We start from the raw sequence: 14,204 nt of genomic DNA on the forward strand, positions 1-14,204 counted from the left end.
CAATTGATAAAATGCTTCCATCAGATTGACTGTGTGGCAAGTCTGTGGGGGGCATTTTCTTGATTAATGATTGATGCGGGAATTCCCAGCCCAGTGTGGGTGGTGGTCCTGGGCTGTATAAGAAAACAAACTGAGTAAGCCATGGGAGAAAGTAGTAAACAGCATCTCCCTGGCCTCTCCATAAGCTCCTGCCTCCAGGCCCCTGCCTCGAACTCCTGCCCTGTCTCCCTCCCTGACTCACTATAAGCTACAACATGTGATAAGTCCTTTCCTCTCCATGTTGTTTTGGTGAGTGTCTTAGGGTTCTATTGCTCTGAAGACACACCACGAACGTAGCAGGTCTTATAAGGAAACACTTAGTTGGGACTGGCTTACAGTTTCAGAGTTTTAGTCCGTTAGCATCATGGCAGGAACCATGGCAGCATGCAGGCAGACATGGTGCTGGAGAAGGAGCTGAGAGTTCTGCATCTGGATCCACAGGCAGCAGGAAGAGACAGTGAGCCACTAGGCCTGGTTCGAGCTTCTGAGACCTCAAAGCCATAAGACCACGCCCTCTAATAGTGCCACTCCTGATGGACGTAATGGGAGACATTTTCTTTTTTTTTTTTTTTTTTTTTTTTGGTTTTTCGAGACAGGGTTTCTCTGTGTAGCCTTGACCACTCCTGGACTCACTTTGTAGACCAGGCTGGCCTCGAACTCACAGCGATCCGCCTGCCTCTGCCTCCCGAGTGCTGGGATTAAAGGCGTGCGCCACCACGCCCAGCTTAATGGGAGACATTTTCATTCAAGCCACCACAGTCGGTATTTAAGCCCAGCCACAGAGAAGCAAGGCTATTGGCTGTGAGTACTCAGATGGTGGTGGTGAAAGCCAACTTCCACAGCTCTGAGAGTCCTACTGTCAACAAGAAGCTGGGAAAAACAGAGTTAATGACCCACATCGGTGCCCACCATCAGTACCCCCTTGGAATCGCATGCCAGACTCTGGAAGTCGTGGGTTTGATGCATCCAGTTAGCCATTAATGGTGTGACACAGAAGGCTTGCCCCTTAGATACCTAAAGTGCTTAGTTGCGGAGCCAAGCTTCCTTTCTATTATAGGACTGCTGTGAAGCCTGAAACTCAGCCATATGGTCATGTGTGTGTGTGTGTGTGTGTGTGTGTGTGTGTGTGTGTGTGTGTGTGTGTCTTATAGGCACACATGTGTGTACAGGTATGCAGGCCAGAGGAGGAAATACCATATTCTATTCTATTTTTCATCTTTTTTATTAATTTATTCATATTACATCTCAATGGTTATCCCATCCCTTGTATCCTCCCATTCCTCCCTCCCTCCCATTTTCCCCTTACTCTCCTCCCCTATGACTGTGACTGAGGGGGACCTCCTCCCCCTGTATATGCTCATAGGGTATCAAGTCTCTTCTTGGTCATATTCTATTCTATTATTCTTTATCTTACTCCCATGATAGAGTCTCACAGGGAACCTGGAGCCAGGTTGGAAACCAGTAAATCTCAAGAATCCCCCATCTTTGCCCCCTTCCCCCATAGCGCTGGGGTTACAATTTTGACACTGGTGCTCGGGGTTCAAAGCTGTGTCCTCATGTTTGCTTCACAAGCACTCTTACCCACTCAGCCATCTCCTCGGTCCCCACGGGACACGAGGTCTTAGCTGGATAAAATACAATGCCAGTGAAGAAAACAATGCAAGACAAGTCATCACACTGAAACCGCAGCGTCTTTCCAGGGGGTCATTTGATTGGGAGACTTTTAGGGTTCAAAAGGAACAGAGCTATTGAGAGGGCAAACTTGTAAACCGCATCTCCTCAAATGGCTTCCTCACTTTAAGTTTCTCTCAAACCACGACCACAATACTCATTAGATGTGAACCATACTTAAGGTTCAAGTCATATGACTTGGGAGGCACTGCGCTAAAATCATGAGCCCAGCAAGCACACATATGCAGAAGATACCACCCTGATTCTGATGGAAAGTTAAATTTTTCCTGCAAAGATGTATAAAATTGTTTTTGAACAATTTACAGCAAGATAAAGTGTGTTTGTTATTCTTTTTAAAAAAAACATGTTTGTTATTTGTTTGTTATTAAAAAACAAACCATGTTGCCCAATAATGCTGGTCATTCTTTTCTCTCTTCACAGTGGCATTTAAGCCCACCTTAAAGTTCATCCATAATGACATCAGTCAGCTGTTTTGTGTGCTGCAAGAATCAGTTTGGAAACACTCAAATGAACAAATATCAAAGTTTGATGAATCTACTTTTGAAATATTTTATACTAGAGTTACATTTATTAGGCTAACCAAGACAAATAAAACACAAGATCCTGTCATAATAAATAGTGTTGCTGTGACTTTCAATTCCTAATTTGAGCTTCCTGAGAGCCATTGGGGAAAAAAAAAAAAAAAAAAAAAAAAAAAAAAGAAACACTTGAGGTACGTAGTCCTTCCAGTGAGAAAAACACCAGTTCTTTGAAGTGGATAGCAATTGCTTGGAACTAGGGTTTTGTTTTTGTGTGTGTGTTTTTTTTTTTAATCATATTTTGGCTGGAATATGGCTCAGTGATTAAAAGCATTTGTTCTTGCAGAGGACCCAGGTTCCCAGCACCTACATGGCAGCTCATGACCAACGGTGGCCCCAACTCTAGCATATCCAACAGGCATGCACATGAAATGCAAACATGCATGCAGGCAAAGCACTCAAACATATAAGTTTTCCTAGAGCTCTCTGACACGGACTTTTCCATTTGGCCTGCAAGATGGCTCAGCAGATAGTGGTGTTGAGCCCGCTGATGCCAAACCTGAGTTTGATACATAGGAATCCACGTGGAGAAATGAGAGAATCTCCCACAGGTTGTCCTCTGACTTCCCCGTGCAGGCAGCACACGCACGCTCATAGGCTCACAGATTACATGTCAGCAATAGGTGTGGCATTCGGACCATTTTTATCACTACAGTCCTATCCGCTAATCTAATTATCAGGTCCCGTATGAGGGCTACCCTGGTGAAGTTTTGCTTCTTCTGTTTATTTGTTAGAGCGAGGACTGTTGAGATGGGTGGGTGGGTGGGGGGGTGTCTCGCTTTGTATCCTAGGCTTGTCTGGAACTCATGGCAATCCTTCTGCCTCATCCTGCTTAGCAAAGTATTATACCTCTTAGTTAAAGTTTCTGACTTTTTTTGATAATCTCTAGGTGTGACCAGGAGTTCCAGTGCAACAAACTGGAGACAAGAAAAAAGGAACCCAGGAAAGGTCAGAGGAAGCCCCCACCAGCTTCAGTTACCGAGAGCAAGAAAAATACCAGCAAACCTCATCTTTCCTCCCGGGCTCTGTCTTTGACGCTGCCTCTTCCAGAATCAATTCTCTTTGATGATGTAACCTGAGAATTCATCTTTAAATCTGCAGGCCTTTCAAAAACTGACTGATGAACAATTCATTAATTCTGTGTTTCTTGTACCCTGCTCGGAATGCCTTGGTCTCAGAAAAGCAGAGAGTAAGATCACGTGAGCCCTCTGCCTGCTCACCTACCCTGCCCTTGGCTCCGGGTAACAGGCCATTAGCGCAGAGGGCGAGGTCCATCTTTACCTGATCGCCTTCCTCACCCCAGGAAGCGTACCTGCGATTACTACAGCCCATACGGGGGGGGGGGGGCACCTTTTAATGAGTCACGGAGTAGGCTTTGAAGTTGGTCTTATATAAACCATATGAAGAAGACTGCAAGTACTGTCATTAAAAACAAACAAACAAACAAATAAACAAAAGCCTGCAGTAGTATAGGGACAAGGGTTCCAGGCCCTTCTGCATCACCACAAGCTGTGGAACTCAGTGGCCATCTCCCCAAGTGTCAGCACGGATACATGCTAACCTACTCTGAGGACTAAGTCAGTGTCCTCAACTCCGTTGGCATAAGGTTTAGTTCTTTCCACTGCCACTGTCCCATTATACATGGGACATTGTTAAGTCAATTGCCAGCCTCTTGGGCTACAGGGGGTCACTCAGTACCACAGGGAAGCAAGACACTAAATATGCCTCTGGAATATTCTAGTCACTTCAATAAAGGTTACAGTGGCAGGGAAGGTCCTGCATTAGCTTTCAAATCTGCCCCACACTGGGCCTCTCATCTGGCAGGTGTCCCCTGAGTGATCAGCCACAACTCATTAGATTCCCAAGTACCATCCAGAGGCGAAAGAAAACAGGACTCCATGCTGCGGACAATGACACCCACTGTCTCGTCACAGTTGAAATGGCCCCAACAATAACAAGCCACTGTAAATAAATGTCACTCTTAGCCACTAAGGAAAAAAATAGACAAGGCAAAGGAGTGGAAAGTCCTTCAGCATCCCCTGAGCCAGTCCTTTGCTTCACCATTTGAAGGTGACACTTGGCTGCCAGTTCCCACTCCAGCCTCTGTAGTTCACACCACTCTTATTTCCCAGGGGTGCTTTCTCAGCAAATTACCATCTTGGGTAAGCCTTTGCTCCGTGTACTTACTGTGTTTTCCTCCCAGCCCTAAGTCATCCCTGTTACATGTGTTTGGGAGCCTTCTCCATTGCAGACTTTAGCGTCCATTGCTGCCTGTGCACACACCGTTCTTTTCCTGGAGCAATTTTGGCAAACCCATGTGTTCAATACACTCCCAGATTTTGCTCAGATCATGGCCTTAGTGAGTCAGTCACATTTAGAACTTTCAAACACTTTATAAACAGCCATTATTCGAGAGTGTCCTGCTTGAACCACACTTGCAACACAGGCTCATCACAGTTGCATTTGGCTTGAGTCTTGCTGTTGAATGGCCGGAGTTCTGTCTTATGGGATTTAACTGGAAATTCTACGAGGATATAGCCAATTCTGTTTCTAGAGCCTGTTTTCCAGAGTTGAATTTAGAGGCAGGAAAGGCACAGAGGGCCCGGATCTGGGCATCAAGGGTAAGAGACCTTCTTCAAGTCTTTTTTGTATCTCTAAATGGTCAGTGGGTGCTGGAGAATTTAGCTGTCTTTGGTCAAACTTTTAACTGCATGATAAGTTCAACACAAGATACACTTGAGTGTATCAGTATGAGGGAAAAGGATGAAAACACACACAAAAAAAAAAAACCCTCAAATTTCATCTGCTTCTGAAGACCTTGGCATGAAGATGAAGACGTGTACAATATGTTAGTGACTTATCCAAGTGTTTTATAATATAAGCTCTCTAAGTGGACGGAATGTAATAACTATTGACTTTTTTGGACTAAAAGACTCTCCCATGGATCCATACCAGATCATTGGTCAGTAGGTTTTTACAAAAAAAAAGGCTGGGAAGAACATGAGAAAGATTATGCCAAGGCCAGAGTCAGAGGACATTAGTTACTCAAAGGAGGAGGAGACTCACTCCAAGTTAGAATCAGGCCTGAGGTCATCCACGTAGGTAGCGTCCATGCACAGGGGCTCATGTTGGCTTTAACATACACTTTGTTTCCAACAAGCATAACCCCCACAGCCCTGTCACTGGGCTGGTACCCTCTCTCCAAGCATCTATCAGTCCCAAAGCCTCAGGTTTGAGGTTTGCTCCTGTGGCTCTAAGCTCCATAAGACCCAAAGCCCTGGCCTACACCTGCAGATTCAGAGCTTGGGCTCGCTATGGTAGACTCCACTGTTGAGCTGGCCTCTTCAGACTTCAGCTGCTAGCACAACCTCCAGTCCCAGTCTTCTGGGTAGAAAAGAAGTCACACATCTTTTTCCCTTAAAGGATGACTCTGTGTGTTTAACATTCCTGCTTTCCCCAGTTGCTGTCTGTGAGTGCAAGGACCTTTGTGATTTCAGTAGGTTGTGAGGTAACCAACGCAGGTGTTGGGCAATGAGCTATACTGTCCTCTGCAAAGGCATCAATCACTCTTAACCACTGAGCCACCTCTCCAGCCCGATAGGCTCGCATTTATATCTTACAGCTCTACAGTCTACTGTCTGAAATCCTTGGGCCTTGATCTATTTGGGATTCAAATTTTGGGACACAGACATTTAATACAGTGCTACCATTACATAATGGCAGCCCCTTGTAATTAAAAACAAGAAGGCTGCAGCAGGGGGGGGAAACATGAATATTCACTAGGAGAGAGATTCATCTCTGCTCTGCTCAGATTTAAATGAATTAGGTCAAATGAAGCTTGGTTCCAAAATGAGTTACCAAAAAAAAAAAAAAAAAAAAAGCCTCAGGTTTCAGAGATTTTTTCCATAGCCTAGAACAGAACTGTAGACAGGGATGATGGGCTGCATCTCTACACAAAGTGTTCCATTTCCATGTTGCCCTAGTAAGTAGAGGGGGAGCCAGCCTCACCTGTAAAAATGATGATTACAATAAATCAGATGGAATCTTGGAATGTTCTTTATGATGTCTTCATCATGTCTGCCATATCAGACTAGATCACTGTTTACTTAAAAAAAAAAAAAAGGAACTGGCTCAGGGGAGTCAAACTGAGGGAAACCTATGTGCCTCTCAATGTTAATATTGCTCTGCATCCCCAGAGTGTATTGATATTGACTCTTTAATGAAGAGACATGGGACTGGAGAGATGCTTCAGTGGTTAGGAGCCCACGCTGCTCCTGCATGACCCCAAGTTCAGTCCCCAGCATCCCCAGCTGGTGGCTCACAACTGCCTCTAACTCTAGCTCCAGGGTATCTGGCTCACTCTTCTGACATTTAACGCCCCCCCATACATACATACATACATACATACATACATACATACATACACAATTAAAAATGAAGTTTTAAATGAAAAGATACAGAGCTAGGCCTCCAAGCTCATGCCCATGGGCCTAGAATCCATTGGAGATAATAATTGGTAGAAATAAAAATGTTTCTTATTTAAAAAAAAAAAAAACTGCACAAGACAGTGGGGACAGGTGGAAGCCTGTTAAGTGTCCTTTGGGTCTGGCAAGGTCACAGTCACTACTGTTTGCTCCTTGCTGGCGTATCTTGAGTTGATCTCTCTGGATAGACGACTGGAAATTCGAGCAAATGCCTATCTTGTCCATCACCATGTCACCAACGCTAACCACCATAACGTGCAGGGAGGCAGCACTGCTTAGCAAACAAGTGTGCAGACTGTAGCAGGTGGCAGCCTGCATCCCAGCTCAGTCACTGCTATCTGTGGAATCATGGCAAGCTGCACCTTAGTGGGGTTTTGTCTGGAAAGGAGGATAACGCCACTGTCAATCTAGATAGACTCACTTATTCTAAAACAAAACAAAACAAAACAAAAAAAACCCAAACCAAAACACCTAGTCTGGTAGCCACTCAACAGAGCCTTACTGTGTTTGTTTGGTCTGGCTGTATTATATGTTCACTATAGGTTGGCAAGAACCGTTCCTTCTCTCTACTGCCACTGTCCACACTCTGGCACCCAAACTCCCCAAGCAGGCATTAGATCGCACAGTGCAGGGTCCCCAGTGGAGTGAAGAGTACATTTGTCAGAGGCCAACATCAGAAATCAAACGCTTGGTCTAGGAATGACGCGAGTCAGTTCTGCTCACACACCAGACCATAGCCTTTCCTCACCGCTAAAGGTTCTCCTAAGCAGGCCCCTGGCAACATGGGGGCGGGGTCACTCCCTACATGCTGACCTATCTCAGGACTCCCCAACCCCAGGGGATCCAGAAGGGACCACAAGGGGCTGGGCTGCACTCGAGGGAAACGAGCCCTACTGGCTTTCAGGTATTGAATGCTTTGAGTAGTTCAGTTCCAACTGGGTTTCACACGCAAAAATATTTATACTTCAGGCTGTATCATGCAGACAGCAATCTGCGTTTGTTGGTTTCGGGTGCCAGGTTTCCTCCAGCTCTGGTTATCCTTTTGTGTTACATAAACAGAACCCAACCATCTGGACCACAACAAGCCATGCTGAAGTCTGGGCTCACTTGTTGCCAGAGCATCAGTTCAAAACGCCATTTTTCAGAATTCTGCCTGACTGAAGACTGGAGTGAACGGCAAAACCCTCACAAAGCTGTCCCCCCCACCCCCGCAAAAAATGTGCATCAGGTGTTAAAACAGCGATTTTTAAAAGGATGGCAGAAAGGTACACAGAATACTTAAGCAGAGACAAACATGACCAGATTGTGCCTGATGGAGTGACCAATGATATTAGCAATCCAATTCTGTATTTCCTGACTTACCTTGAATAAGACAGAGCCCTAGGAAAGGCACCTCAGACCCCTCCTCCCCCATGGGAACATGGAGAAGAGACTGTTGAAAGAGCATTCACGATAGGAAGCAGAAGTTGGAGTTCCATCCAGCTAAGAAACTTAAAATAGATGTTTTACAATAATTGCAACAACGGGTTAAAAATCTAAGACAAAATAGACTATGACTAAATGAAAGCACGAGGCCCTGACTGGTCACACGTTACTACACATCCACATGGACCATAGAAATGAATGCTAAGCATCGTCTCGCTGGTAACACTCCAGGCTACAAAACACATCTTCCCCAATACAACACGAAAACAGTTACTACCATCAACCTTGCTCACAGGCAAACACAGGGACCAAGGATGCCCTGTTTCGTTTTTCTCAGTGTGACATTAGTTCCTACTCTAACAGAATGCCCAAATGCCCCGTCCTTTGGCAAAGTTGTCCATCATCAGACTTCATGATCTATATACCAGATCTATGAATATGAACTCTGTGGAAATAATATCCTTGTGGAATAAGGAACGCACATAGTTAATAAGATCACGACAAAACTGTGGGCTGCAGAGATAACGTGAGGTCATTAGGAGCATGCACCGTTTCTCCATCAGACTTGAGGTCAGTATCCAGCATCTATGTTGGATGGCTCAGTGGCTCACAATTGCCTGTAACTTCATCTCCAATGATTTTAAAACTCTCTTTTGGCTCCCTCAGGTATCTACAGGCATGTGACACATACGCAGATCAGCAAGCACATATCCATACATAAAACTAATTATTTTAATTAAAACAGACCATTGAAACACTGGAGGTCCATGTTAGCTTCCTGTTACTGTGCAGTAACTAGCAGCAAGCAGTTTACAAGGTGAGAGGGTGATATGGGTTCACATGCTGGGAGCATTCAGCTCATGACCCATGATTTGAGCCTGGGTTGAGGCAATACATCATGGCAAAGCAGCCACTCACCTCATGGTTGGGGTACAGACCTGGGGGCCACTATATACTTGAAGGGAAATCCTGTAATGACCTAAAGAGCCATTGCTATGCTCTGCCTCTTAAAGGTTCCACACCTTCAGTGTCACGACTCTGGGGAGCCAGCCTTTAACACATGGCTATCTGAGGGACATTTGGTATGTAAATACTAACCAAGTCACTGGGGATATTGTTTATGTATCATAAGACTATGCATATCATACTGTATACATCTATGTCATGTATTATATATAAATATGTACATTGTGTATAATAATTATGTGTGCATACGTGACTATTTGGCTAAACCAAAGCTGATTTTACATCAGATTATTTAATATTGTAGAAACTTTCCACAATTGGTGCCTGTAAACTAGAAGACTTCCTGTCTGGTTTATCACATACAATGATGTAGCTACTGGCCAACTGTAAACTTCATCTGGGGCCAGAGAGATGGCTCAGCAGGTAAAGGCACTTGTGTTAAGCCTGGCGACTTGAGTTCAATAACCGAGATCCACATGATGGCAGGAGAGAATCAACTCCTGTCAGCTGTCCTCTGGTTCCACATACACACATATATATACTCTAAATAAATAATGTATTAATGTTTAAAGTTCACCTCCTTGGCTATAAGATCAGTACTCAATCATATGAAATTGGCTCCATCTTACCGTATCCTATTTGCCAAATGTATTGTCAAATTATTTTAAAACTAAATTCGACCTCATAGTGATACACAACAACAGTGATAGAAACTAATTAGGAACATTTTATAACCCAGTTCCCAGTCACAACTCAGAAGATCCACACAGGCATGAGTACACCCTCCCCATCAATGGCACCCCTATGCCTTTATCCTTCTGGGTTTAAAATTTAAATTTAGCTGACCGGCTGGTCGTGAACACTGCTTGTGTAACTATGTTCTGCAGGTTAAAACATCTAGTCCTGAAAGGAAGATCGTCAAGACCCAGGAAGTTCTAAATAAAGGCTCATTAAGACTCAGAAAATGCTAAGGGATGCAATCAGGACTCAGGAAACAAACAACTCAGACTTCCCAGGAAATCCCTAAAACTTACAGGTTGCAGAAAGCCATTTCCTTCCCAAGGATATGTGAGTAGTGAGGATTCCTAGGGAGTGGAGACACTCTCTGCCTATCAAGCTGCCTGGTCATGCAGTGTGCTCCAGGGTTCTGGCTTTCCTGAACTGCAGCCATACTTTCAATTACTTTTCAGTCATTTCTGCCCCTGTCACTTACCCCTTACACATACTCCTTTAAGTAGGTCTCATAAACCCATTTAGTTCACCAAGATGGAACCATTACTTTGATGTCATCAGTTTCCTGTCCCAGGGTGAATTTGTTCACATCTCTCCAGGACACAACAGCACTTCTAAAAATATTAGTACCTTCCTAGGTACCTATTGTTTCAACTGACTGGTAGTATTTAATCATGAAAGGATTAAAAACCCCTACTAACCCTCCAAGGAGAATCCTCTTCACCATGAGAGGCACAAAGAGAAAATGGATAACCTTATTTTGTAGGTCGGGTAAATATATTTCAGAGCAAATAACTTATCCCGAATAAATGATAATCTGTTTTATAATCTGCTTTCTAATCCAAGAACAAAATCCCTATTTCTTCATGGCATGTGCTCCTTTCTTGCTTTAAATAGCCTGGTAATCACGGCCCTGAAGCTTCTAATCACAGATAATTCATTGCACTTCAAGCTATTTTCAGCCCACAGTTTCAATTGTTCAAGGCCAAAACAATATTGCTATACAGTGTCTTTAAATGGGTTGAAATAATCCCCCCACACCGCCCCCCCTACACAATGGTTTTTCTCTGTGGCTCATTAAGAACAATCATGAAAATCAATAAAACTCAGAAACCAACCTTCCAATTAGCTGCGCCCAGTCAACAGTGTCTGGACTTTAGAAACAGAAAGTGCTAACACTTATAAAATGGCAATCACATCTCATACAAAGCCACATACTTTGGTTTAGAAAAACAGGCATTTCCCCTTAGAAAATACCAATGGCTTACAATATGGTATAACAGTAAATGTAAGTCGGAATCAACACCCATGCAGGAAGGCTGCACCCATCCTGCTATCCCATTTAAAGGATTTGCAATCTGAAATAAACTTCAGAAGGATCCCCAAATAGAATATTTACTGTGATTTCCAGGAACATTTTCACTATCACAAGTTGGCTTCTTAAGATGAGCAACTAGAAAATGTTCATACAAAGTCAACCTTGGTCTACCATCCTATCAAAGCAGGGAGCTACCATTGTGGCTGAGCAATGTAACACAGTGGGGGAACAACCGCCACCAAAGTACACACGAGCAGAGAAGAACTCAGGTGGCCAGCTAGCTTTCATCCTCTCCACCCCAGAATGGCCATCACACTGAAGAAGGGGAGGGGTTAAAAGTCCTGTCTTGTTTTGAGAAAGCCCCGTTGCATTTTGGCAGAATGGGAGGAAAGAAAACATTTAGGGGTTCTCAACGCGCACTTCCTAGCTCGGGGAATGCCACTTACAGCCTAGATTCTGAATCCCATCTCTTCTGTTAGCTGGTCCAATGAACCAGTGAGGGCTGGGTTCCATTCCACACAACCTCACCCGCAGCCTAGGCGCGCACCCCTCCGCCACCTTCATAGCCACCTTCGTAGCCAGGCTTCTCTGACCCTGATAACCAATGCCCAAAGCAGAGTCAACAAAACACACCCAAAGACTTGCAAAAGCTCAACATGCAACGAGGGAGGAGGTGGTCGTCACGTCTCCTCAGGCTTCAGCAAGCCCGCCTTACCTTGCTCTCTTCTCCTTCAAACACGGACTGGTGGACATTGCAGGCGAACAGTGAATTGGGGAGATCATTGAAGTCAGTGATTGCTTGGAAGGCCTCTTCAGCAAAACACTGAGTGACAGCCCAGTCTCTGTCTATACAGCAGAGGAAGAAAAGTCCCCCATCTTCGGGGATGGATGCCTGCTGCCCGAGGCTCCGCATTCCAATGAAGTAGGATTCTCCCCTCATCCCTGAGGAGGTAAAGACAGATGTGTGTTGCAGTCAAACATATTTATTTATTTATTTATCTATTTATTTATTATGTATACAAGTGCTTTGCCTGCATCTATACCTGCAGGCCAGAAGAGGGCAGCAGATCTTAGTATAGATGGTTGTGAGCCACCATGTGGGTGCTGGAAACTGAACTCAGGACTTTCCGAAGAACAGCCAGTGCCCTTAACCTCTGAGCCATCTCTCCAGCCTCCTCAAACACAATTCTTAAAATTCTTGTTTGCGAGGGTCCCCGTTCTAGGGTCTTGAAATTAGATTGATTAAAAGTTTTTATTAAGACCACGAGTGGCTACTGAGCTCCAGGCATTGTTCTAAATGATTTGCGTGTAATGGGCACATGCACATTCATATATGGACCAGAGGTCATACTGAGCTTCTCCTTTAATTGTTCTCCATGTTTTTTTGTTTTTGATTGTTTGTTTTTGTTTTGATTTGTGTTTTTTTTTTGTTTTGTTTTTTGGGTTTTTTTTGAGACAGGATCTCTTACTGACCCTGGCGGCTGTTGATTCGAGAAGACTGGCAGGCCAGTGAGCATTAAGGATCCACCTGCCACCCCTCTCCCTTGCTCCCAAATGGGGGCCACAGATATATGTACCTCCACCGTTGCCTTTTTCTGTGAATGCTAGGAACCCAAACTCAGGTCACTGTGCTTGGAGAGCAAGTCCTTTCCCAATCGCGCCATCTCTCTAATCCCTACATTAACTCATTCTTGAAATTTCCGCAATGGTCCATGAGACTGGTATCTATATTATTCACATCTCATCAGTTAAGTGACTTCTAGAAGGCTAAGGACACACTGCGAGGTTAAGATTGAAAACTATTAAGTGCGACAGCAAAGTTCACTTTCCTATGAAGGAGACCAAAATTGGTCTCTAGCATCTGACCTCATGCACAATGGCAACGTGCACACATGTGTGAGCACACATGGAGAAACACACACACATGACACACACACATCCCCTCTATCCCCTGAGGTTACGACTGTAAGGAACTGTACACCAGGCCCCCAGATCGTGCAAAATCAGCATCGTCTGAACCAATCTATAAAGCGTGACTGTCCCTCCCCAGCAACCCCCACAAAGCTTTCTAGAAGTTTCATTTCAACACTGCTTCCTGACTCCTTACATTCATCATTTATATAACTGCAAAGTGCGTCCCCGTGTTAACACTGGCATATGGTTCCACGGATTTGGCCAGTATTCCCACACGGCAGGGATGGCATCTGCTTTTTTCTTTTATATCTATTTTTATGCCTATAATCTCTTCCACTCAAAGTTCAGGGGATAGCGGCCTGAAGGTGGGAGCAGTGGCCCACCGTCAGCCTGGCTGGCAGTTTTAACACGGCTGCCACCGCCGGCATCGCTCTGCCTTCATGAAGCTTTAGTGAGATACAGTTTCTGTGCTTTTTACCTCCTTCGAGCCTGGTTAAATACAGTGTGGGATGAGGCTGTGGTTGTAATGTTCATTTTTCCTAGAGAAACCCCGATGGGAATTTGGTAAGCAATATTTGATGGGAACACTGCATTATATGTGAAATCTGAGACAGAAATAAAAATTAAAATCAGTAACTTGGGCCAGCAAGATGGCTCGCTGAGGAAAGGCTCTTGCAGCCTGGCCTGGTGACCTGAGTTTCAGCCCTGAGATCTAAATGATGGAAGGGAAAAAACAACTCCCACAAAGTGACCTGCACACTGCGGCACACACACATAAGCCAAGTCACCACCACCCCACACACTTAAGATGAAGGAGTAAATGTAATACAATTTTTGAAATTAAACAACTTGGTAATAACTCTCATGACAAATCACTAGAACTGTGATAAGTAAAAACACAGTACAATTGCTTTTGTATTTTAAGGTTCTCAGATACGCAACAAGTGCCACACTTTCTATAGTTAGAGTGGGAAAAATGCTTATTTTAAATAAAAAATATAAGGTACCCTTTGGATTTATAAGTAGTCTATAATGTAGTTCTATAATCTGAAAGTA

General features: G+C 44.3%; 1 protein-coding gene across 1 annotated transcript in view; it reads right to left on the reverse strand.

The window, feature by feature from the left end:
- Rcan2 (regulator of calcineurin 2) overlaps positions 1 to 14,204 on the reverse strand; it is a 220,288-nt gene that overhangs the window by 176,037 nt on the left and 30,047 nt on the right. The window contains exon 2 of the mRNA XM_051152928.1: positions 11,950 to 12,176. Coding sequence (XP_051008885.1) covers positions 11,950 to 12,174 — 225 coding nt within the window. The 5' untranslated portion in view covers positions 12,175 to 12,176. The remainder of the gene's footprint in view (positions 1 to 11,949; positions 12,177 to 14,204) is intronic.

The sequence above is a fragment of the Acomys russatus genome, chromosome 11 (genome assembly GCF_903995435.1).
Source record: "Acomys russatus chromosome 11, mAcoRus1.1, whole genome shotgun sequence".
In the NCBI taxonomy this organism is placed as follows: Eukaryota; Metazoa; Chordata; class Mammalia; order Rodentia; family Muridae; genus Acomys; species Acomys russatus.